This window comes from Pecten maximus, chromosome 8 (assembly GCF_902652985.1).
Source record: "Pecten maximus chromosome 8, xPecMax1.1, whole genome shotgun sequence".
Taxonomy (NCBI): Eukaryota; Metazoa; Mollusca; class Bivalvia; order Pectinida; family Pectinidae; genus Pecten; species Pecten maximus.
Window position 1 is genome coordinate 8,367,505 of NC_047022.1, and position 27,632 is coordinate 8,395,136.

Consider the following 27,632-nt stretch of genomic DNA (forward strand, 5'->3'; position numbering starts at 1 on the left):
GTCCCCTGTGATAGTAATATACTATAGAGGTGTTTATAATAATGTTAGTCCCCTGTGATAGTAATATACTATACAGGAGTTTATAATAATATTACAGTCCCCTGTGATAGTAATATACTATAGAGGTGTTTATAATAATGTTAGTCCCCTGTGATAGTAATATACTATACAGGAGTTTATAATAATGTTGCAGTCCCCTGTGATAGTAATATACTATACATAAGACAGTAATGTTACAGTCCCCTGTGATAGTAATATACTATACATAAGACAGTAATGTTACAGTCCCCTGTGATAGTAATATACTATACATAAGACAGTAATGTTAGTCCCCTGTGATAGTAATATACTATACATAAGACAGTAATGTTACAGTCCCCTGTGACAGTAATATACTATACAGGAGTTTATAATAATGTTACAGTCCCCTGTGACAGTAATATACTATACATAAGACAGTAATGTTACAGTCCCCTGTGATAGTAATATACTATACATAAGACAGTAATGTTACAGTCCCCTGTGATAGTAATATACTATACATAAGACAGTAATGTTACAGTCCCCTGTGACAGTAATTTACTATACAGGAGTTTATAATAATATTACAGTCCCCTGTGATAGTAATTTACTATACATAAGACAGTAATGTTACAGTCCCCTGTGACAGTAATTTACTATACAGGAGTTTATAATAATGTTACAGTCCCCTGTGACAGTAATTTACTATACATAAGACAGTAATGTTACAGTCCCCTGTGACAAAGTACTATAGAGAGGACAATAATCACAGTACAACCTACACGAATCTTGTTAACTCCCCTGTGATATAAGCAGGGCAGTGATACCACAGTCCACTATGATTAAGGGAGACAAGGCTTCATTACTTCCCGGTGGTAGCTACATCTTATGTGTCAAGGAATGGTATAAATGTTAGTCCTCTTACAAACAAATACATCACAGCAGAGTGAAGTTATTTATGAAAAGAAATTTTCCTATTGAAAAGTGTTGGTTATTGTTGACAAGCCTTAATAATCGTCATTTTATTCTGTCAAAAATAAACAGAACACCACATGTTCTTCACCATACCTGATGAATCCTATTTTATTCAAATACAAAATGTACTTAAAACTTAAACACAACACAAACCATATAATTATACATGTAACAAATTATTTGGCTACGATAGACATTGCATTAAATCTTAAGTTGAACAATCAAAACAAAAAAATATATATATTTAAGCCTCGACTACCCCCATATCCCTCACAGGGCCCAACTGAGCACCAATCCCTACCCTCACCCCATGCATACTTAACTCACACCATACCATATGACCTCTAAAAGAAACCCTCCTTGTGAAACCTGGAAGTCGGTCCTCTTTGCTCTGCAGAACTACCAGTTGACTCTTCAGTTGGTATATTGGATATACATGTTGTATTTTATTTACCCACGTAAACAATTTAGATTCTCCGAGTAACCCTCTCCTGCTATCTCATGTTGGTCCCACTGATGGGTATAGGGTAGCATGCATAATTTAAACCATTTTTAACCCAATTAAAACTCTTAAAACCAATATATTGACCCTAATGACCTCAAGTGTTGACCCTCATGACCCGCCTCAAAGTGTCTTTATATATATAAACCTTAAAAATTAGTTCTGGAATAAACTGGCAGATCTCTTTGTTAGTCTGTGTCTTGATAATGAAGTTGTACAATAGTGTACAAAAATCACGAAATAAAACTTTGAAAAGACTGAAATATCTAAACAAACATTAATTTGTACAGACTAATTAAAGTCTGAATTCACCATATATAAAAAAAAACACAGCTTACAGAAAAATGAAATCATACATTTGAAAAGTTATCCCAGATACAGGAATTTACACTAAATCAAGAAATCACACATATTAACATAACATTTACATATAAATATAGATTTCAAAAATATTTGGCCCATTTTGAAACATTTCCCTCATGAAGTATTCGACAATGGTTAAATGCTACAATATTCCATGATAGAGATCACAGGGGTTAGACATATCAATACATGTATTATAATAACATTAAAGCTACCATTACTATGTCTGTTCCCTGTGTTAATGGCCACAAGTTATTTCTACACAACAGATTTCACAACTTTGATTTCAACATAATATACATAATAAATCAAGGATATGATCAATACAAGGAAATCATGAATATTTAATATATAGCCTTGTAAAATCCCAGGGCACAAATACATGATCTCGAACAACAGTGCAATTATATCATGGAAAATGATGTCAATTTTACAGTACCACACTTGTATATAGGTAGGCTTATTTATCAGACATAGGCTTATTGTCATACTTGGGCTTAATGTCAGACATGGGCTTATTGTCAGAAATAAGATTATAGCTGAGAAATACAGTACATATTACAAGTACAGGTAATTATTAGCATAATAACATAAGTTATCAACAATTGTAAAAAAACAACTTAGGAAAATACGGAATTGTACGATGGGCACTGTACTAAATGCACCAATAGAATGTAGAATGAAAAGATAAAAAAAAACATTATTAGTATATACAAATTTTCATCTTTTTAAAGAAACTTGATTTAGCTTTGGTGTATTAATTTCATGATTATCTGACAACTGTTCAGTTTAAATCAACTCCATTAATTTGTATTATCTTTACAAAAGTAAATATCTGCAGTAAAATGTCTTTTAATAAAATAACTGATAGCACAAAAAATTAATCATGGATATAGCCGTTAGAATACTGTATATATCAACAGAAAAAAACAAAACATATCTAAAATTTAAAGTGTAATTATCAAGATGTTCTGTACAAAAAGACTTTCATCCTTGGAAACTTTCACCCTCTAACAAAAAATACTACATGTATTTCAACCACTTTCAAATTTACCCTGACGATATGCCAGATCTTTATAGGGTAGCTAATGCAACTTTGCGCTACAATCGACCTCTACCTATTGGGCAAAAATAGAAAAGTTCAACATTGGACGAAAATTACCCAGTATGTCTGTCTTTTCGTTCTTCGGTAACCATTGGTATCAATGGTAGATAAAAAAATTATCATGTCAAATAAAACTCACTAACAACAACAATACTTGAAATAATACATATTTAAAACAAAAAAGCATCAACAGAATTATAAATAATTTTTGATACTTTATAATAAAAAAAAATTAATGAAATATTTTTCTGTCTTTATGACCAATATAGTAACATTTTTTTTAGATATTTCTAAAATTATAAAAATATATCATGCAATTTAAAAGATAATAGCTTTGATGTTATGACAAATAAAAGATGAGTCAGAGAGGCTACCAAGCCTAACTGAATATGAGCTTGATGACAAATACCATGTTAGTAACAAATAAATGAATCCCTTAGATTTAAAGCACTGGTTATATTGATATCTTAAAGTCACAGAAATTATCATACTTTTAACATGAAACACTTTCTTCAGGTTGGTAAGTAGCAATATGAATATACTTTGGTATATATCACAACCAGTGTAGGATTTGAGTGCGGTGTTTCGGTGACTACTCTTGTGAATGAAATGGAGTTGTAATATCAATTCGTCAAAATGTCTCTATCAGATATAATATGGGATAACAGGATCCGAATGCTGACTATGATGTTTATAAACTGTAATTAATACTACCTATTAATATCTCATACAAACTATTAAATATTATATGTTTGATACAGACTATAGAAATATTCAATGTTTGATACTGACTATAGAAAATGCTTGACAGAGACTAGAAAATGTTTAGGGTTTAAATGATGCAAATGTTCCAAACATTATTTGAGAAACAAAATTTAAACATTTAATACATGATACAGACAAAAAAACAACAACAATGTTTGATACAAACTATTTGTTATACAAATAATAAATACATACCCCTGGTATGTATATTGCTCATCAATCAAATGCTGATAAAATATTCAAATCTTCTGACCCTGACTATGAGATATTCAAGTAAAAATATTGATAATAAAAGATTGAAACGAATTTGGTTAAGCTTTCTTACGTAGATAACATTAAAAATGATTCAATGCTAAATATCTTTGAGTTAAAATTATATAATGGTGTTAAGAAATATTTAAAAGGGACAAAGAAAAATATTTAATAGGGACAATGTTCATTAAAAGATGATGGACGGATGTTTGTGAAATATTGTTGTTAAGTCAAAACATCTCTATGATTAATAAAATACACAGAAAATAGAACCGTATAATCATATGAAAGATATTTTCATTCATGACATGATCAATGGAAAAATGCATTCGTACCATAATATTCAAATTATCTACATAAATAGATATGTAATTTGTATACTTAAACAACTATTGCCCACAAATGGGGAAACACCGCTATCTCATAACCATCTATATTGACCAAAACAACATAATGTCCTTCAAACACTTATTTCAAATACTCTTTAATACAAAAAGTAATATTTATTACCGTATTTGAACTAGTAAATGTACTGTGCACTTACAAAAAACAAAATGGGTGCACTTAATCATATCCATGTACAGGGAAAAGTTTCTAGGAAGTGAAATCTAGGTGGGATTTTTTTTTTAAGTGAAATCATGGTGGGATTTGTTTTTTTGTTTTTTGTTTTTTTTATCTTCATGCAGAAAAAACAATCTTGTCTTTCGTTAAAAGACTGAAGATAATATTAGCAGATCAGTGAAGAAAGGAAATTTGTATTTGTTTCAATTACATTGCACCTATCATCCCTTATTTCTCAAAAAAAAAGTTGTGAATGCATTTATTGGGCAGGTTCACTTATTAGGACAAATACGGTATGCAAAATATGTACAGTACACCAGTATAAATTCCGAGTAAACAGCACCATGATAAGCTCATACAAACATCCTATCAGTACAAATGTTATGAACACAGTCTTACTTTGACTAGAATCAGTCAAATGTTTAATGATGAAAATTAAACAAATAACATTTAATACGAAAATAAATATGAAATCTGAGGTAATCAAAGCCTTTTACAACATAGAAAATCATATATTTTCAACTTGGTTTTTCGACAAATGATATGAATTAATAAATTAATTATAGATGTGTAAAGATCTATACAGTAATTATGTAATGACAAATGAGAAATATGTTTATAATACCATTAATTGAAGTTAATACCTTAGCATAACCTATTAAGACCTTTAAAATAACCCATTAACTATATTCATTAAAATATCTAGATTGACCATTAAATCAGTTGAATACCAATTAGGGATTAATTTTAATTACAATGTACCATTCAGTATATTTAATCAATACCAATTAAGAATTAATTATAACTGAGGAGACAGCAATATTATAATTCATTAACACACATGGTATTTAATGACATGAAGACATCAGATTATTACACAATGTCATTAAAATTTTGGTAAGAACATTAGACATTTATTTATATTGTGACATAAATAAGATATTTACCGTATTAATCCTCAAAAAGCCACCTTCTAAAGTATCAAAGTTTGGTAACGACTTTAATATGTACGCTGTACTCATAATATTGTGAACCAAACTGAGTTTACTACACACATCTTTAGTGATGATTCTGCAAAAATGAAAAGAAGCACTGATTTATGAGCAGGGACTTATTTGTAGATAAATACGGTAGTATGAATCCATGCAGCACTATACACAATATACTGTAGACTGCTTCAAATTGGAAAAAAATAACAACAATATTACCCTTCTGAACCTCATGTTGGGTCAAAAATATTCAGTCACAAAAAATTCCTACAATATAAAGGTTTTTAAGATAAGGTAAATGCTAAGACAATTCTGAACAAATTATTTTTTCTGCAAATTCAACTTGTCACTTATAAAGATGCTGTACACAGCCATTGTCCAGAGGACGAAGCCAAAGAAAAAGAAGGAGAGGTTGACATCGAAAGGCGGCCCCAGTTTCTCAGCACCATATCCAATGGACCAGGCAAAGATGCTTCCCCCTACTGCTGGAGCCAATGACCTGTAATGATAGTGTCTTAGATGAGTTTTGCGGATTTTGACAGGGTATCTGATTATTTTCTGCTATACATTGTTCAGATGTTTAATTTTTTTTTTAAAGACAATACATGTAATTCATAAACTACAATAACAATTTTTTTTATTCTGAGAGTTAAAAGTTTTCTGGTGAATTATACCTTTGAGTTCTTTGTATATTCATACAACTATCACATTGTGCAGTATAACCAAAGAGTTTAAATTGCTCTTCAAACAATACCCAAATGCAGTACACATAATGCATGTGTAGTTACTAATTTCCATCTGTGTGTTTCAAATGCTGAAGTTTTTCACAGATAGAATAAAAGATGTCAAACATGAAAGTGACAAGACTAATTTCCTGACCTTTGGTGAAATTGTCAAGTTTAATAGAAACAATAACGTTTTAGTGACATTCCGAAAACTGAGTTGACAGTTTGTGCATTGACAGATTTGTGTGAAAACCAAACTATGAATAAATTTCACTTTCTGTCAACCAAATGGCTCAGTTTGTTGGGATAATTGTCAAATGAACAGACATGGAGGGTCATTTTGATTTGGGGTATCATTGTAGTAGTTGGTGACTACCTCACTGAACAACACAGAAGGCCCATAGCATGATATCCAGAGTAATAGGGTAAAGTGTATTGCCCAAGGCATAACCAAGACAGTACAGACTGGTCCGTTTCTCAGCTTCCCAAGAAACACAAACCAACATAGATAGAGTCACCACCGAACCATGCACCTCAGATATTCACACTCAGGTTATTAGGCTAGTGCTCTAACTGACAGAGTTATCTTGGACCCTTGAAATGGTCATGATGCTCCCATTTAAGTCTAGCTACAACAGGGCTCAATAACTGTAACAATTAAGTAAACTCCTACCAATTCTAAGATTAATCTCAGAATAATTCTTTATTTTAATTCAATAAATAATGGATGTCAATATTTTCATTACCTGGCGATTGCTGTCATAGTCATGGCGATGCCGTTCACAGCTCCGGCTCGATTGGGTGGAGCAGAATTGTTGACAAATAAGGAAGAGGCACTAAAGCAACATGCTGTGATAAGCTTCTGTGGGAGCAAGACCAAAATGACCAACACCATCAAAAGTGTGTCCCTGCATAGAAAACAAACATTTTATAGACCCAGAAAAGTCCAATATTCAAATTCAGTTTCTCACAAATCATATAGTAACAGCTACATTAATTTGATCAGCTCAAAGTTTGTGAAAAATGAAGCCAATAATGATATTGTTCTAGCAAAAAGAATACACGTGTCAAAAAGTTTTCAAGCTTTCTATAATGATTTTTCCCCTGATTTTGCCTGTCAGTTGGAAATACCTACAGGTATATTGTTTTTAAAATATCAATCATATTGAAGATAACATTATGCAAGACTCACAACCAGTCAAGTCTAGACCATTTTTCTTTCAATTTGTCAAGGTAAATTCTTTATATGAAATTATGGCCCCGGCCCTGTTCAATTAAGACAAAATATCTTGTGTACTTCAAAAATATGCAGTCCATTAATTGGTTGTATCTTCATTTAAACCATTTTAAATGATATTTTGTATTTTTCTTTTTATTGGAAATCTTGTGTATTGATCACAGCCACCAACACGTCATACTTACTGGTTTTGTATCAGATGTAACATAGGCATCACAGTTATGGCGAACATCAATACCAAGGTACAACCACCAAATGTCTGAAAACAATAGGAAATTCACGGTGATACATCTTTAAAATCCAAGGGTTTAACACTTTCTACCTTTTTTTTAAGGTACATTATTTTTTTTTATTCCTCCGACAGTAGAAAGATAAATACATATACTAATAACTCTGCAATAACCCTCTCTATAATTAGCTTGAAGGACCATAAAAGCTATAGCGATTTTGTATTGGACTTCATTCGTCTGTCTGTATGTCTATACATGCCTGCCAAAATTAACCCTCCTTAGTTTTGACCTTCTTGTAACCTTATGAATGTTTTCTGAACCTGATATATATATACATGAGGATCTTGAATGAGATTTCATTTCATATTATAATTTATGACACAAATCTTAATAAGTTTTTTTGGTTTTTTTTTTTTTTGCAAGTCTTGGCAAGCAAAAATTAGAACTTTCAGACAAGTTTCCCAAATCCCATATGAGTAACAATAACAGATTTAGAATGAGGCCAGGCCAGACTGTTTGAGAGAGAACTTTTGTGTGAACATTTTCCATGTCAATATCAGAATACGAGTAAGAGTCTTGTATCATTCCCAATGCAGCAATGGCGACTTGACCCTTATTCAAAGATCACATTATCAATAAAAGATTTTTAATATACAACAAATGTAGAACACATAGAAGAGCATCAGTTCTGACAGAATTCTCTATTTAAATCCAGAAAATTTTCAAACAGACAGGAAAGGATACAAGATTTTTGGTCCGATCTTTACCATTGACAAATTATATTGAAATATGCAAAAAGGACACTATGACAACTTACTTTCTTGAGGCCAAACGTGTGGGCCATGTACGGGAAAAGGAAAAGGTTGAACACTAATAGTGGAACAGATGATATCCCAATCACGGCTCCGATCTTATCCGGAGCGTAGTTTAACCCGTCTATAAAAAATTAAAAATATAAAATATGAAATGCACTAAAAAGAATTATTCATAATGGAAGAACTGGCAAAAAAAAAAAAATATAATTTTTTTTTTAAATAGCAAGGTGGCAGATGGACCAACCAAAAAATAAAATGTGATTGTAAACTTCAAAGTGTCAACAAAATTTCATTAAACTTTTGTGAAAGACCCAAAATACTGAATTCTGTATTACAAATACTGAACACTTTCATCCATGTTTCACCAATTTATGCTAAAATCATCAAAACAAGGCTAATAATTTTGTAAAAGGGACATAACTCCGGAATTAAAGGCAATTAAAAAAGAATTTCCTTAAGCAGTTTCACCATATATAGTGTATATGATGATTACAAATTTCCATAACAGACAGTAATTGGCATTTAAAGATTCTAGATAACCAGTTCTTGTATGCTCTACTAACATTCAGTGGTGGTTTAAAAGAGAACATTACCATTTTACTTCAAAACTGAACTCTTAAAATTTACATTTAAAAAAAACACACTCACCAAATCTATGTTCTGTGGAAGCCCAAACAGTGAAGATTTCCTCAAACCCGATCATGCCGAATGAGAAAATTGTGTAGACCATGACAGCCTGGCGGACATCCCCCATTCTGTAAAATTTGTAGTGGCAAGTTCTAATTAAGGATATATGCTATCTTACCTGTTACATGTATACTGGTAAAATAGAATAAGAGTTGTCTCCCTTGGAATTTCAGATTTTTAAAAAAAGTTTTCACTATGGTTATGAGATTCTTGGCATAATTATGGTTGTTAAATTGGTAAATTATTGATAATGAACATATATAAATATGACTTAATATTCAAGATTGTTACTTTGGATTGAAGATAATCAAAGAAAGTATCATCAAATTATAAGAAAAAAATTATCTCAGCACAAAATGAATACCTGAAAAGTGTCACTATGTTTGTGTTTTTTACAGCATTCCAACATCCCGAAGGCTGTTCCTTTTTACTCCCTTCAACTAGTATCTCACCATTACAAGATTCCTCCACACCCTCAGACAAATGCCTAGTATTACTTTTAACAGGAGCATTTTCACTCTTGGATATGTTCAATTCATGGCTTGATTTTGAAATCTGTGCCACATCAATTACAAAATTATCATTTTTTCTCGTTGTGTCTCCGGGTATATGACACAAAGAAAGGCTCTTTTTCCTGTGATCGTGCGATAACATTTGTCGCAATTCCTCTCGAAGAATTCCATGGTGTCCTGTCTGAGCCTCTTTTTGAAATAAATAGGTCGCAGCTTCAGATTCACAGTGTAAGTCCTCTACTGATAATGCTATTCTCGGCTGCAAATATTCCTCGTCCTGTTGTGATTTAGCCAAGTCGTTAGTGATCGCCGTCAGAGCTTCTTCTTCACCTTCTACATTCTTAACATTTATATTTTTTCTGTGAAAAAAAATAATGATGAAAGTATCTGAATTTGAGAATTTCTAACTGGATATCTGCGGAATTATATGCCTCAAAATAGTAACGCTATCAGTATATATACAACCTTTACTCAGAGAAGGTGATAGACTTAATGCTTTAACAAGACTGTGTTAGTATTTTTACCGGGAAAGACATTGGTAGGCTTATCACCAGGCATGAGCTTATTTCCTGATAATATGTATTTATATTAATACAACTACCAACAGTAATAGATTCAGACCATCAAAGAAACAAACTAGTCTTTTTGTTTTATCCAAGCAATGACGGTGACTGAGTCTACAATTTTGCCTTCACATATTCCAGAGGAGAAGAGAGAACAAGCATACTGGGTTTTACATGTCCCCTACTAGCCCCAGCTAAAAATAGTAACAGCGACCTTGACCTTTATCCAAAATCCCCAAAATTTGAACTTATTAGAGATATTATAATCCTTTATCATTGTGGGAAGTTTGATCAAAATACCTAGAGCAATGAAGCCCGTATAACTCTGACAAACTTTGGCATTACATACATACGTACAAGACAGATGGAGAAGCAACCTATATTCTGATATATATCACAGGGTTATCGCGCGGTTGCTAGGGAAAAGATAAATCAATCTCACACAGGGGGGTTAAGACAGCTGGCACGCGCTATATGACGCTGCTCACAATAACGTACTGTAACGTCATCATTTTTGTGTTGAGTAACCATGACAGCATTAATTTTGACGCACATTTCAAGAAGCATTGCAGATGGCGCAATGAAAAACTTTCATAAAAGCTTGCATTTGCTTGCAAGTATGTGAGAAAAATAATCAAACATGGGTCTGTTCCGCGAACTGGGATATCTCAACCCTCGTGTAAAAGTTTGGCTGGCCAGCACTCAGCAAGCCTCGTGCTGACTGGTCGAACTCTAACACTTGGGTTGAGATATTCCTGTCCACGGAACAGACCCATGTTAGATTCTATTAGTCCCTCCTGTTTTACTAGTAGGGGACTAAAAAGTGAATGTAACCTCTGGAATATTGAGGATATGGACCAAGTTCTACTTACTTGGAATTAAGAGTCTCCGGGAGAAGGAAGAAATCCAAGATGACCACCAACACGCAAATTATAAAGATGATCATGCTGGGTAGGAGATATGGGAATTTCGCAAACACACCATTGGCCGAGAAGGATTGTGGGTAACGCTTCACTGGAGAGGCAAGGAGTCCTGTGAAAACAAAAATAAAAAAAGATTCTTAAGATTTAATTAAAGTTCCAGAGAACTAACTTTCAAAAGAACAGACTTTCTCCATTCCAAATGAGATTTCAATCCCCTTATTTCTAATTTGATGAAGTGTAGTCCTAATCAATTTAACTGAAATTTTGCTAACTCTTCGTTTCTCTAGTTGTTTTATTGCTTTGCACGACCAAGTAATGGTGTGAGCATCACTCCTGGATAAGATTTTCTTAAAAAAATTTAATTGTTTTTGGTAGAGTATCATTTTACGTTTTATCTTTCCATATTTAACTACAGACTAATCCTGATGTGTGATATTTTAGATCTAATTCAGGGGAAATAACTCTTTTAAAATTACTCCCGACCAAGTCTGGTAAGTAACAAATTTCTGTAAAAACATATGTCTGTACCCTTAAAGTGGGACCTAGGATGATCCCTGCCCCCCCCAATGCCACAGATATTATTGAAAACCCCAGGGTACATGTACTCACCCCCTAACGTAGGACCTAGGACGATCCCTGCCCCCCACGCCACAGATATTATTGACATCCCCAGGGTACAAGTATCAGTACTCACCCCCTAACGTAGGACCTAGGACGATCCCTGCCCCCCACGCCACAGATATTATTGACATCCCCAAGGCCTGGTTGGTGTTGTCACAGATCTCATACAGCATAGTCTTTGCTGTCCCAACAGTACCTACAAAACAAAATACAAAACCATACGTGACAAAAATACTGTAATTTACAATATTATTATTTTACACATTATTTCTATTAATATTATAATTTAAGGTATTATTATCTTATACATCATTTCTGTTAAAACTGTAATTTACAATATTATTATCTTATATGTCATTGCTATTATTCAACACATTGCGATATGAACAATGATAATCATACAAAATACTTGTAACGTCTGATCATGATAGGATATTTTCTCAAGGAACCAAATTGTCTAGATAATCAGGGCTTTTTCTTGGTGGTTTGGGATGGGGCCTTTTTGTCTGTCTCATTTTGGGAAGAAAATTGTTGAATTGGGAAATATTTCTTCAGGAATAAAGCAATTTTGGGAATTTGACTTAAATATGAAATAATTTCAATTGGGAATGAAGTCAACTAACGGCCCTAAAAAAGCCCTGGTAATGTCCACTTTACAGCTTTCTGATTAAATCCAGGGCAGGTTGGAAAAGTGGAAACACAGACTTTGTATGAAACTACAAACCATTTGAAAGTCCTGTGAGGAAACGCGAAATGATAGCCATAGGAAGATTGTAGGTAAATCCAAACACGAGCGAGAAAAATCCATTTCCGAATATGGTGATCATCATTACAGGACGTCGTCCATATCTGTCCGATAACCAGCCCCAAAAATAGCTGGAAAAAAAATCTATCTGTCAAACGCCACTCAAAGACAGGACATCTTAACTCGTAGTGTTATTAAAAGTTACTAGTTTTATTAAAGTTACTAGTGTTATTAAAGTTACTAGTGTTATTAAAATTACTAGTGTTATCAAAAGTTACTAGTGTTATCAAAAGTTACTAGTGTTATCAAAAGTTACTAGTGTTATTAAAGTTACTAGTGTTATCAAAAGTTACTAGTGTTATCAAAAGTTACTAGTGTTATTAAAAGTTACTAGTGTTATTAAAGTTACTAGTGTTATCAAAAGTTACTAGTGTTATCAAAAGTTACTAGTGTTATCAAAAGTTACTAGTGTTATTAAAAGTTACTAGTGTTATTAAAGTTACTAGTGTTATCAAAAGTTACTAGTGTTATCAAAAGTTACTAGTGTTATTAAAAGTTACTAGTGTTAGTAAAAGTTACTAGTGTTATCAAAAGTTACTAGTGTTAGTAAAGTTACTAGTGTTAGTAAAGTTACTAGTGTTAGTAAAAGTTACTAGTGTTATTAAAGTTACTAGTGTTAGTAAAGTAACTAGTGTTATCAAAAGTTACTAGTGTTATTAAAAGTTACTAGTGTTAGTAAAAGTTACTAGTGTTAGTAAAGGTTACTAACTAGTGTTATTAAAGTTACTAGTGTTATCAAAAGTTACTAGTGTTATCAAAAGTTACTAGTGTTATCAAAAGTTACTAGTGTTATTAAAAGTTACTAGTGTTATTAAAAGTTACTAGTGTTAGTAAAAGTTACTAGTGTTAGTAAAGGTTACTAACTAGTGTTATTAAAGTTACTAGTGTTATCAAAAGTTACTAGTGTTATCAAAAGTTACTAGTGTTAGTAAAGTAACTTCACAGAACTCCAGGAGCAATGTCAACATCTTTCATGTAACTACCCATAAATCAGCATTTTCTAACTTATTTCTAAACATGTTACAATTGTTCCTTAATGCAACACTTACAGTATATAAATTTTCTATTTTGTTACTAACCTTCCCACATCCCTTCCCTCTTGTAACACCTTCTGACATCCCTTCCCATCTTGTTACTAACCTTCCCACTTCCCTATTGTAACTAACCTTCCCACATCCCTTCCTATTTTGTTACTAACCTTCCCATATCCCTTTCCCTCTTGTTACTAACCTTCCCAGATCCCTTTCCCTCTTGTTACTAACCTTCCCAGATCCCTTTCCCTCTTGTTACTAACCTTCCCACATCCCTTTTCTTCTTGTTACTAACCTTCCCACATCCCTTCCTATTTTGTTACTAACCTTCCCATATCCCTTTCCCTCTTGTTACTAACCTTCCCAGATCCATTTCCCTCTTGTTACTAACCTTCCCATATCCCTTTCCCTCTTGTTACTAACCTTCCCACATCCCTTTCCCTCTTGTTACTAACCTTCCCAGATCCCTTTTCTTCTTGTTACAAACCTTCCCAGATCCCTTTTCTTCTTGTTACAAACCTTCCCAGATCCCCTTTCTTCTTGTTACTAACCTTCCCAGATCCCTTTTCTTCTTGTTACTAACCTTCCCATATCCCTTTCCCTCTTGTTACTAACCTTCCCAGATCCCTTTCCCTCTTGTTACTAACCTTCCCAGATCCCTTTTCTTCTTGTTACTAACCTTCCCAGATCCCTTTTCTTCTTGTTACTAACCTTCCCAGATCCCTTTTCTTCTTGTTACTAACCTTCCCAGATTCATTCCCATCTTGTTACTAACCTTCCAACATCCCTTTCCCTCTTGTTACTAACCTTCCCAGATCCATTCCCATCTTGTTACTAACCTTCCCAGATCCCTTTCCCTCTTGTTACTAACCTTCCCACATCCATTCCCATCTTGTTACTAACCTTCCCACATCCATTCCCATCTTGTTACTAACCTTCCCACATCCATTCCCATCTTGTTACTAACCTTCCCACATCCATTCCCATCTTGTTACTAACCTTCCCACATCCATTCCCATCTTGTTACTAACCTTCCCACATCCCTTTCCCTCTTGTTACTAACCTTCCCAGATCCCTTTTCTTCTTGTTACTAACCTTCCCACATCCATTCCCATCTTGTTACTAACCTTCCCACATCCCTTTCCCTCTTGTTACTAACCTTCCCAGATCCCTTTTCTTCTTGTTACTAACCTTCCCACATCCCTTTTCCTCTTGTTACTAACCTTCCCACATCCATTTCCCTCTTGTTACTAACCTTCCCAGATCCCTTTTCTTCTTGTTACTAACCTTCCCACATCCATTCCCATCTTGTTACTAACCTTCCCACATCCATTCCCATCTTGTTACTAACCTTCTCACATTCCTTCCCATCTTGTTACTAACCTTCCCACATCCATTCCCATCTTGTTACTAACCTTCCCACATCCATTCCCATCTTGTTACTAACCTTCCCACATCCATTCCCATCTTGTTACTAACCTTCCCACATCCATTCCCATCTTGTTACTAACCTTCCCACATCCATTCCCATCTTGTTACTAACCTTCCCACATCCCTTTTCCTCTTGTTACTAACCTTCCCACCTCCATTTCCCTCTTGTTACTAACCTTTCCACCTTTCTTCCCTCTTGTTATTACACTTCCCACATACTTTCACTCTTGTTATTTACCTTCTTTTTACTTTTAAAAAAACTTCTGTATTGTGTTACTTACCTCCCCACAGCCCTCCCAGCAAATACTGCAGATGCCACCAGACCAGCATAGTAGCCCTTGTCCTCCTCTGCATAACCAAACCCCTGTCACAGAACAAAACAGAGTTCATCAGAGGAAATATTCAACACTTATCTTAATAGTGCTGTATTTCAAAGGGGAGGTCACTCAAATTGTTTTATTACTTTTTTGCAAAACTGTGACAAATATATCCTTGATATATCTTGCAATATTTTCACTCATTATAATTATCATTATATGACTTTCCTAAAATCTTGAAAGTAGGCTATGCCTTACATCATAATAATCATTTTATAGGATTTTTGACTCATTTAATTTTCAGGCAGTCTTATTCTAGTCTATTTTTCAGCTGCAGATACAAATCGATCCTTGCAAGCATGACTTAATTTTCACAACACTGAAATTTTCTCAATGCATGGAGACTTTAAATTCAAGGTCTTGTTTTATGAAATTCAATTCACCCATCTACAGGAAACTTGTGGCTTCAAGATTCTTGGGTATTGTTACAGAAACCTTTTTACTGACACAAAGATTGATGGATAAATACAGAAAGTTTCCTGTATCTGATATCAGTGAAAAAAAGATTAAACATAATTATAATTTGTGACTTACCACGACCATTTCTGGCAGGAATGGAAACAGGAAAGTGAGAGAGACAGCACTGCAAAACTGAAATGAAATAAAGTGTAACATCTTTATGCCCGATATATTTCTATTTTATATGTATGATCATATACACTACATGTACATGTACACCTAATAATTACCTTGATCTTTTCGCACAAAATGTTCTGAAGTTATGTAAAACTAAAAGTTTATATCTGAAATTTTAACTTCATAACTTGGAATTATATTTGTTTAAGTCTATAAATAACTGGGTTATTGAAAGTTGAAGATTTTAATGTGACAAGGATTGATATCCTGAATTTTTGGGTAATTGACATTTTAATGATTTTAATTCCTATATTCCATAATGGGTAGTATTCCCCTAATCCTAGATTAACACCCGAGTATGGATTAATCATGGATTAGTATTATATATTCATCCATGAAAACAGTGACCATAAAACAGTTTCTGAGAAAACCAACGAACTTTGATCCCTACAAAAAAATCATACAGTGTATTTTACAGTAATTTTGATCATAGGAATTTCTGTTGAATACTTACTAATGAAATGAATACCAAGAAAACATATTTCCAATTCAGTGGAGTTGCGTTTTTATCTCCTACACGAATCTTGTCCTTTATCGTCATCCATATTGAAGATTTTCTCCGCGACAAAACATCTAAGTTGTCTCCTTGGTTACTATCATCATTGTTGGCATCCAAATTGGAATGGACACCATTTTTAGCAGGTTCACTTTTCTGTTCCATGACTTCAGCTAAGGTTAAAATACTATTAATTTTCTAGTCCACAAATATTGCATCTTTCCTTCGTCTTTAAAATTCATACAACTTCTGAGCATCTGAAATTACATTTGCACAAAATATGAATTTTCATGGAATTTTGAAGAAATTATTATATTAGTAATTAAAAAAGCTGTATCAGTTGTTTTTTTTTGGGGGGGGGGGGGGGGTGTACATTTTGGGCTGAATATAGGCCCCTTCCCCTAACGAGATTTTGTTGTATTTTTCCAATTTGATGTTTTCCTGTCTTTCTAGCTATTGTTTATGTGGTAAATTCTATACCTGTCAATTATCATAGACTCACATGAATCAGAACTACAGGGAATTCTCTTTTATTTCAATAGGGATAAGTAGTGGACTATAGTATCCATTTGAAAATAATCCCCTGCTCATGAAAGTAGTTCATAAAAAAAAACCTCCCTAAACCTCAAACATAATTTTTCTAACTTATTTAAAGCACTTTCAATTTTAAGTTTAAACTGAGTTATGAGCTTTTTAATTATGTTCAGTCTCAGATCCTGTACAAAAAAGCTCTGGAATTTATTTGGAATTTTGTTTACATACATTTTATAAACTTTTTGTTTAACATACACACTGGCATTGCAAACACTGAACAAATTCCCAATTCCCTAGCTTAGGCTCACATGTAGTGTTAATTAGGAATCACTTTAAATGTCATGATGGATCACCCCAATCTCTCAAAAAATAGATACCGTAACTGAATATTGATTGATCATGAATAGAAAGAGATTGAAATTACTATAAAAACATTCATTAATTGGAGGAAAGAGTGGGGATATATAGTACATAGATAATATATTTATATCCTAATGTATCAAAGTAGTATAAATGTGGTACGAGCACCGACGTCTGCTTCAGGTAAGTATTTATAGAAAAAAAAATTAGTCCCTGTAGCTACTCATGTATATCAACAAGGCGTAACATTTGAACAGTTGGAAGTGTGGCAGGGGGTGAGCTTCGATTCACATTGAATTTAAGTTCAATTCAACTAAAATATCAAATGCACATAAACTTCAAAAACGTACCTTGGTTTAGAATCCTTAAACATCAAAGAATTTTATATTCTTTTGTCATGTGACAATAATTTAAAGATGAGAAAATGGACCAAAAGCGGTCCTTATAGCCAACTATGGAACGGAAATAGGCTATATATTTTAGAGCAGTTTTGCAATGGGCAATCTGATTGGTTGACAGCTCTGTAAACAATACTTACTATAATTGTCGACCAAGCAGATTGTTCGTTTTAAAACAACTCTAAGATAAATAGCCTACTTATGTTCCACAGTCGATGCATCATTCAATCTTCAAGTGTTACATGTACACCTTGTTGATATAGTAGGAGTAGGGGCTGGTTTTTTTCTTCTATAAATACTAACCAAAAGCAGACACCTTTGGTATGAATGTCTTAATGAAGACAAGGACATCAGAATGTTTGTTACTGATCTCTGGCTTCTCAATCCTGGCAACCAGAAGGAAAAATGTCTTTCTGGTGGAAATAAAATAATTCTGTAAATGAGATCCCAGACTATTCTCACCAACCATTGAATATCTTTATTCGTTCTATGTAAGACTGATCTTTTCTCTACTGCTCCTTCATTATTTGTTAAGGAGAACCAAGAAATGAAACCTAAGTACTTTCTGAGAAATATCAAAAACAAATTATAAAACTTCAGCAATCTAGTTAAAATTGTACTTGTAATTTCCACTCCTCTACGATACTCTATATGATGCACTTCAATGTATTGCAGTGTATCGTAGAAGAGTGGAATTTACAAGTCTAATTTTAACAAGGAGCCGCAAAGCTTGGCATTATCTCCCCCGCACCCTGCAGTTGGTATGAAAACCCAAATACATGTATATATCAAGCTCAAAGTAAGAGTTAAGGAAACAGTAATTTGGTAATTTTGATTAAGTCTCCATGGTGACAGAAAAAAAAAATCCGAACATGGAGGTCCGCAATAGCAAAAGGCACAACTAGGGCACTAGTCTGATATATTCAGAAAGTTTCAAGGAGCTGCGTTGAACAGTTTTGGAGTTATAGCCCGGAAACAAAAGGAAACAGTAATTTGGTATTTTTTATCAAGCTTCCATGGTGACAGAAAAAAATACCGAAAATGGAAGGTCTGCAATAGCAAAAGGCACAACTAGGGCACTAGTCTGATATATACAGAAATTTACAAGGAGCTGCGTCGAACGGTTTTTGAGTAAGAGCCCGGAAACAAAAGGAAACAGTAATTTGGTATTTTTTATTATGTTTCCATGGTGACAGAAAAAGTACCGAAAATAGAAGGTCCGCAATAGCAAAAGGCACAACTAGGGCACTAGTCTGATATATACAGAAAGTTTCAAGGAGCTGCGTTGAACGGTTATGGAGTTATAGCCCGGAAACAAGAGGAATCAGTAATTTGGTATTTTTTAATTAAGTTTCCATGGTGACAGAAAAAATACTGAAAATGGAAGGACCGCAATAGCAAAAGGCACAACTAGGGCACTAGTCTGATATATACAGAAATTTTCAAGGATCTGCATGAACGTTTTTTGAGTTATAGCCCGGAAACAAAAGGAAACAGTAATTTGGTATTTTTTACTAAGTTTCCATGGTGACAGAAAAAGTACTGAAAATGGAAGGTCTGCAATAGCAAAAGGCACAACTAAGGCACTAGTCTGATATATACAGAAAGTTTCAAGGAGCTGCGTTGAACGGTTATGGAGTTATAGACAGGAAAAGAATCTCGGACGGACGGACGCACAAACGGATGGAGCCCAATTTAATATCCCCCGCAAACGCGTTTTGCGGGGGATAATTAGATTGAAACTTCAGCTACCAAAATCAAGGAAAGCTGTTGGTTGGACATTTTGTTTTGAACGCAAAATTAAATGGGGCCACAACAAGAGACCAAGGGGGAGCCAACAACTGAAGTTATATTCTTCAAGTGCTCACAAGAAATAGTGATATAACAAACTTTCAATTGTCAAAATCCAAGATGGTCGCCTTTCTGCCATTTTGTTCTTCAGATTAGATTTAAAATTGAATGGACACAAAAGCAAGATCTAAAAGCATTGTGAATTATATTTGTTTATTATAAATAAGATTTATTTACAATAACTTCTACCGGTTTGGCAATTTAAAAAAAAAAATCTTCTTTTAGGTTATTTTTATTCATGGGTGAAAATAGCCCACCTGTCAGAAATACCACCGTTTCAATATGGGTTAATAATACTTAATATAGGGGAAAAAACAGGTCAAGATTACCCTCATATCTCTGTTGTTGTCTGAAGAAGGTTTTTTTTTCTAAATTGTCAATCTATGTAAATAATTGAATAACACTAGACTTATCTTTTAGGACAGCTAGCTATATAGGCCAAGGGAAAATGTTTGTGTATGTTTTTTCAATTTAATTCATTCTAAAACAAGAGATCCCAGAGGGATCTTGGCGCCCACCATTGAATGATCTTTATAGGTTCCGTGTCAGATTGATCTTTTCTCTACTTTTCCCTTCTTCTGATCTTTTCTCTACTTTTCCCTTCCTCTAAGTCTTACTAACCTGTGTAAATTCAGAAATAGCCCTCTAGTACTTTTCAAACAAGAGGAACCTATATATAAAATTTAGTGATAATGGCTGTCTGTCAGCCATGTTGTTTTCGGATTGGTCCCAAAATGCAACACCAGGGACCAGGAGGAACCTACATATGAAATTTGAGAAAGATCCCTTCAGTCCCTTTTGTAAAATAGCGATAACAAACTTCAATCGTCAAAATAGAAGATGGCTGCTTGTCGGCCAGGTTGTTTTCTGACTAGTCTCACGATGCAATACGCATAACTACAGACCATAACAAGGCACAGAGGGCAACCTTCAAATGAAATTTCTGAAAGATCCTTTCAGCAATTTCTGATTAATAGCGATAACAAACTTCAATTGTCAATATCCATGTTGTTTTCCGATTGGTCTCAAAATACAATATGCATAACTAGGCACCAAGGGGAACCTACATATGAAATTTCAGAAAGATCCCTTCAGTACTTTCACAGAAATAGCGATAACAAACTTCAATTATCAAAATCCAAGATGGCTGCCTGTCGGCCATGTTGTTTTCCGATTGGTCTCAAAATGCAATATGCATAACTAGGCACCAAGGGGAACCTACATATGAAATTTCAGAAAGAACCCTAAATTACTTTCTGAGAAATAGCGATAACAAACTTCAATTATCAAAATCCAAGATGGCTGCCTGTCGGCCATGTTGTTTTCCGATTGGTCTCAAAATGCAATATGAATAACTAGGCACCAAGGGGAACCTACATATGAAATTTCAGAAAAATCCCTTCAGTATTTTCTGAGAAATAGCGATAACAAACTTCAATTGTCAAAATCCAAGATGGCTGCCTGTCGGCCATGTTCTTTTCCGATTGGTGTCAAAATGCAATATGCATAACTAGGCACCATGGGGAACCTACATATGAAATTTCAGAAAGATCCCTTGAGTACTTTCTCAGAAATAGCGATAACAAACTTCAATTGTCAAAATCCAAGATGGCTGCCTGTCAGCCATGTTGTTTTCCGAATGGTCTCAAAATGCAATATGCATAACTAGGAATTTCTCAGAAATAGCGATAACAAACTTCAATTGTCAAAATCCAAGATAGCTGCCTGTCGGCCATGTTGTTTTCCGATTGGTCTCAAAATGCAATATGCATAACTAGGCACCAAGGGGAACCTACATATGAAATTTCAGAAAGATCCCTTATGTACTTTCCCAGAAATAGCGATAACAAACTTCAATTGTCAAAATCCAAGATGGCTGCCTGTCGGCCATGTTGTTTTCCGATTGGTCTCAAAATGCAATATGCATAACTAGGCACCAAGGGGAACCTACATATGAAATTTGAGAAAGATCCCTTCAGTACTTTCTCAGAAATAGCGATAACAAGAATTGTTGACGGACGGACGGACCACGGACACAGGGCGATTTGAATAGCCCACCATCTGATGATGGTGGGCTAAAAAATAGGGTGAATATATTTTTTGAAAACCTTTTTTATATAGATTATATAGAATAGTGTTGATAACTTTTATAGTTCTTGAAAAGTGTTGTGAAATAAACCTCAAAGTAAGCAAAAGTATTTTGGTAAGCAAGGAAACAAGAAACAAACATTGTTTGACCTTATACCAGTGCAACATTTACTACATACATGTAAGTGATTCAATACTTGCATCCAAACTTTTTGTCTGCTGACTGTGTAAACTGTATTAAGATTTTTGCTTTGATTTTCTTCCTTTTTTTCTGTATTCAAAAGCTTGAAAACTACCAGCGGAATTATATTGATAGTGTCGACCCAGGACATGTACATTGTATCATTCTTAAAGGTTTCTTTGGTGGTAATCTATCACAATTTATTTTTCTTGTTGGTTGCAATATCAATACATATATAATACATTTAGCAATACATTGAAAATTCTTTTTATCATTTATGTAAAGAGGAAAAATAAAGAAGATGGAGGATGGATACAACAAAAAACTAAAATAATTTGATCATTTTTTTTAAAGATTTTTTTTCTTATGAATGTCTATACTTACTGAAAGAAGTAAAGAGGAATTTGTAGAAACAGAGTGATATTATAAATATCAAATTCTCAATATATTCATGTATTTTGCTAGCAGGTATATGTGTTTGAACGTTAAAGTACATAATTGTGGCCTACAATATTTGTATGATACAAATGTGAATGTCAAATTAAATACTTAAAATACCAAACAAATTAAACTTTGGTATACATTAACCCGATGTTGATTCTGTCACATAGATTAAATTCATAAACAAATTGTAAAATTTTTTTTAGTGCTGATATATGTCAATATTAAAGCAGTTTTACCTTTTTTTAATAAGCATTTTCTAAAACTAAATATATATAGAGAAGAACAAATAACTTACCTAAATCCGCATTAATGTAACTGTTATCACTCATGAAGTAAAGGAAGTATAATTAGCTTATAAAAAATTGTGTGTTACTTCCGAGATGAAATTGTTGCACTGAACATCAGTGAAGTAAGAACAATGCTTTAATATCTACATCTATAAGGCATGGGTTAAAAATGTGATGGAAACTTCAACAGTTATTACATCACTATCTACTTCAGTATTTTTCCATTGCAGCAGCCATACACAGTGTAAATTCATTTGGAAAGTTTCCTATGTAAACCAGTTAATCTTAATTCTGACAACTTATATTAATTATTTCTATTTTAACATCATGCTAATTGGCATTTGGTAGATAAAGTCCAAGCCAGGTACAATTTTTTTTTTCATAAATTTGAGAAATAGCTTGTTATCCCTATTGTTATCAAATAAATCTGAAGGAATCAAGGGATACTGTTTGCTAGTCATAATTGGTAGTGAACTTTACTTATCATTAACATTATTAATATCTGAAATAGATGAAAATATCAGATTCATTGCTATATTGCATTTTGTATCTCGACTGTTTTAGTAGTACATGTACTCTTTATTTTGAACAGGAGACATAATTAATATATATATATATATAGGCCTACCGCTACGTCTCTCACTTTACACCAACTAAAAGGCTTTTTTTCGGAAAAAAATAATGAGATTTCATTACGTGTACAGTATATATACACATGGGATTTTACGTAAATATAAATGTGCCCCGCATGTTCCCGAACATGTACACGTGAAAAGCTCAGACAGATCTTATCTACAGGTGTTCACACTTCACGATTTAGTCAACAAATGATAAATAGTCATCTTAACTTGTCATTTGGGACACGGCACGTTAGTTAACTGGAAAATGTTCTGAACGTGTGGAGTCTATAAATAGGTTATATAAAGATTACTACTGTATTCATTTTTCTTTTCTCTGTGCTCCTGCAATCATTTCGATTAACATACCCAAGAGTTCTCCTTTCTCATCCTCGGTTTACATTTTCTATGAAGATGGTTTCCTCTGATTTCTAGACAATAAAACAATGGTTAGAGTCAACTGTCACAGTCTAAATCCAGTTACTCGCGCCAATCACATCTAACACCAATCAGCTGATGTAATAACCTTGCATTCAAAAAATAACAGGAAGTTTTAAAATGCATGTAATAAACGAAACGTGAACATAGATCATATTCCGGAATTTATTGGTTTCGGCAGAGACATAATTTTATATACATGTATATATATCTCTGATTTCATATAGAATCTGGAATATTCCCGAGTGGTCAACAATTACATCCATGTACAACATTGTCATGTTGAATTACAACACTAGTAACATATTCGTATGCATACAGTGGCGGATTCAGAGGAGGGGGGGGGGGGAGGGGGGGGACCCCTTTCAAAACTTAAAAAAAGGCAAATATGCACCGAAGTCCTCTGTACATGCATACAACTTAAATTTATCAGATACACCAAGATGATTGTGATATAACGAGCTTTACATGCAAGTGGAAACTTCTTGTATATACATAAATGATATAGCCGATTTTCTTGAATCAGTTTCTAGACTCTTTGCAGATGATACTTCTCTTTTAGTTTCCTCCCACTCCTGTCAAGAGATAGAGCAAATACTTAACAGAGATCTTGAAGTATTGAACACCTGGGCTAAAACATGGTTAGTTATGTTTAACCCTAATAAAACCGAAATGATTTTCATATCTAATTCAAACGAAATTGAAGCAGACCTTGATATTGTTTTTGATGGAATTTTTGTAAATTTTACCGAGACTCACCGGCATCTTGGTGTATTAATCAGTTCATCTGCTAAATGGGGAGATCATGATAATTCTATATATAAGTCCGCTATGAAAAAGATCAATATGTTAAGGAAATTGCATGCTCTACTTAAAATTTACAAAACTTTTATTTTACCTATTTTATAATACGCATGTGAACTTTGGGACGGGTGTTCAATATCAGACTCTATAAAATTAGAATTAGTCCAACGTGAGGTAGCACGAATTATCACTGGTTTACCATTATATGTAAATGTTTCAGCTTTATACTCAGAAACGAGCCTTGAGACACTCTCTGAGAGACGAAAACGCAGAAAACTAAGTCTATTCTACAAAATGGATAGGAACTTAACTCCACATTATCTTAATTCTCTTCTTCCTCCAAATGTCGGCGATACTAACAACTACATCTTACGAACTAACAATAATTACAGAATTCCCCACTACAGACTCTCCCTTACTACCTCCTCCTTTATACCTTCATCTCTACACATGTGGAATGACCTGGATGAATCTACTAGATCATCTCCTTCCTTGGCAACTTTTAAAAAAAGTATATCCAGGTCTGATGAAGATAAATACTCAACATTTTATAATTTTGGTGACAGAAAGACAAATATTATCCATACTAAATTACGACATAGATGCAGTGCATTGAATTATGATTTGTTCCGTGTAAATCTCATAATTAGTCCAGATTGTAGTTGTGGAAATCGTTGCGAGAGTGCCTATCATTATTTCTTTGAATGTGAAAATTATGTAAATTGCAGAGGCATTTTATTTGACAATTTAAGAAACTTAAATATTAATATAACATTGAATGCTTTATTGTATGGTAACAATCTGTATGCCGATAATGTAAATCTAAATATTTTCAGACATGTGCATTATTTTATAAAGTCCAGCAAAAGATTTTAAGATATACATTCGTACATATATATACATGTATATAATGTGTTATATTTCATTAATATTGTCTAGGCCAATGAATATTATACAGGTGTATTGTATTTAGGAGAGGGCGTCAATAAGTTGACATAACTTGTGCCTTATCCTTTTGTTCACTTAATTGACAATAACATATGTTTAAACTTAAACTTCTTGTACCATAAATTCGGCTAAACTAGTGACGAACAAATTATGTACTCGTGGTTTTGGTTATGTTTGCTTAAACAAGGAGTTGGAAGGTATTGATGTATTTTATATCATTATTCCAATCAAGAGTATGAGACATATTTATACAATACCGGCATAGAGAGCTTGTAGACTCACCACGAGTCAGATGCTATATACTTTTCTTAAATGAATTTGGTTACAAGAGATATCTTGATATTGTAAATATATATATATGTATATATAAAAAACTATTAACAAGGTTTCGGGTATCTTCTCATAGATTGAAGCGGAAGATGGCATCACCCGATTCCAATACCTCCGGAAATGCGTTATTGCAATTTTTGTACTTAAATTGAAAACGAATATCATTTTATTATGGAATGTCCCTTATACTCAGAAATGAGGTCAATTTTTTTTTGTATAGGAAATATTCTGTTAGACCTAATATGTCTAGATTTATATATGTTATGACATCAGAGAACTGTACCATCATTCAAAACGGCTGTGTATATTTACAAAGCAAATGCATTAAGAAATGAAATACTGTTAAACAAAGAGACATATGAAATTACGTGTACCGGTTTATTACCATTCGCTTACTTTATTGTAATACTGGCTTTCATGCTTTAATATAATTCTGTCGTGAATACTGTGACGAAATGTTTCATTTATCAGTGTATCAATTGTTGTTGGTTGAAATCGTATGCAAGTAGTATTATATCTATAACTGTTCCTACTGAGTATTTATCCTAGTAATGTGTATTGTTTTTTTTAGTCTTATCAATAACAAAGGATTCATTGGCAGCAGATCATATGATAGTACTTTTTTACGACCAGCTGGGATGGGGAATCCAGTCTGTCTCCGAGGCTAAGGTTATCTCTTATCAAATTAATCGATAACAGTATTGTACCCGCACATACAATATTTTGTAATAATTGGGCTACTGTAATTATGTATAGCTATTTCTCAACCGAAAATCAAGGTATTGTAATTGGCGTTTGCATGACATTCATACAGTTTTCACAGGGCTTTGGATCCAGCATCCGTTCTCTTTGATATTTTGCAAATAAAAAAAAAAGAAAAATATTTTCAAACTCAGGTCATTTCTAATACCTTGTCAAATAAGTATTTTACAACGCTGCAACTTGCAAGTGATTACATTGTTGTGTAGGAGAGCGGCGGTGAATCTCAAAATAAACAAGGGAGATGATCACTTACAATATTTACAATTTATTTACTACAAATATACACAATATACACTCTACCCATTACACACACAACTCTTTCACTCACTCAACTGGTATTTACACTGCATATATATAAATGTCTCAGAAAAGTTCTCCTGGCCTAACAAATGTTGTCTCCTGGCCTTCACAAATGTTGTCTCCTCCCTATGGTCATCATAGGATACGACCCAATGACGAAACTTGGTCGTTTGACCAGTCCATGGTTTCGCTTAACCAAATAAGGGCGTTCCAAACCCTATATCATCTGATGATGACATGCACCGCTGGAGCCGCAGCCTGTTTCCAGCAAGCCACTCTGACCTCTATGTGCCACTGAAGCACCTATCGTATAGTAGGTCCCGCGAGTGCTCCTCTATGTGTCACGAAGCATATTAGCAAAGTAAGTATTTTAGTATGTAGTATATAGTTTATCTTATTATTGAGTATGGTATTTCGTTCCGATATTTATTGGAATAATATTTCGGACATTATACTGACCATTGTACAGGTAAAAGTATTCACACACAGTCACTGACCGCCATACCGGTAAGACGTGTGTCATTTTTGAGGCCATAACCAGACATAGAGTCGCAAAGACCACCAATTAACGGGATGTCTGGTTTTTACGTTGGGACATGGACCCAAACATACACGGCCTGAGGTGGATGGATTTGTGGGGAAGACAACTGACGGTGGATTATGTCAGT

At 33.7% G+C, this 27,632-nt stretch overlaps 1 protein-coding gene across 1 annotated transcript; it reads right to left on the bottom strand.

Moving 5' to 3' along the window:
• Window positions 1-1,076: 1,076 nt before the first annotated feature.
• LOC117332651 (protein ZINC INDUCED FACILITATOR-LIKE 1-like) lies at window positions 1,077-23,919 on the bottom strand. Its single transcript, XM_033891640.1, has 13 exons — window positions 23,752-23,919; window positions 16,581-16,879; window positions 16,025-16,081; window positions 15,395-15,477; window positions 12,571-12,722; window positions 11,920-12,042; window positions 11,175-11,334; window positions 9,592-10,098; window positions 9,189-9,295; window positions 8,543-8,661; window positions 7,681-7,754; window positions 7,005-7,166; window positions 1,077-6,032 (listed from the first exon to the last, which is right to left on the bottom strand). Exons 2-13 carry the CDS (start codon window positions 16,785-16,787, stop codon window positions 5,855-5,857), a joined length of 1,929 nt encoding a protein of 642 aa, XP_033747531.1. The 5' UTR covers window positions 16,788-16,879; window positions 23,752-23,919; the 3' UTR covers window positions 1,077-5,854.
• Window positions 23,920-27,632: the final 3,713 nt, after the last annotated feature.

Excerpts from the sequence above, each read along its gene's own strand:
- LOC117332651 (XM_033891640.1), bottom strand. The coding sequence starts at position 16,787 with ATGGAACAGAAAAGTGAACCTGCTAAAAATGGTGTCCATTCCAATTTG. Across the intron at positions 16,082-16,580 it reads TCTTGGTATTCATTTCATTA|TTTTGCAGTGCTGTCTCTCT; the intron begins GTAAGTATTCAA and ends ATTTCATTTCAG. Across the intron at positions 12,043-12,570 it reads CCTCACAGGACTTTCAAATG|GTACTGTTGGGACAGCAAAG; the intron begins GTTTGTAGTTTC and ends TTTGTTTTGTAG.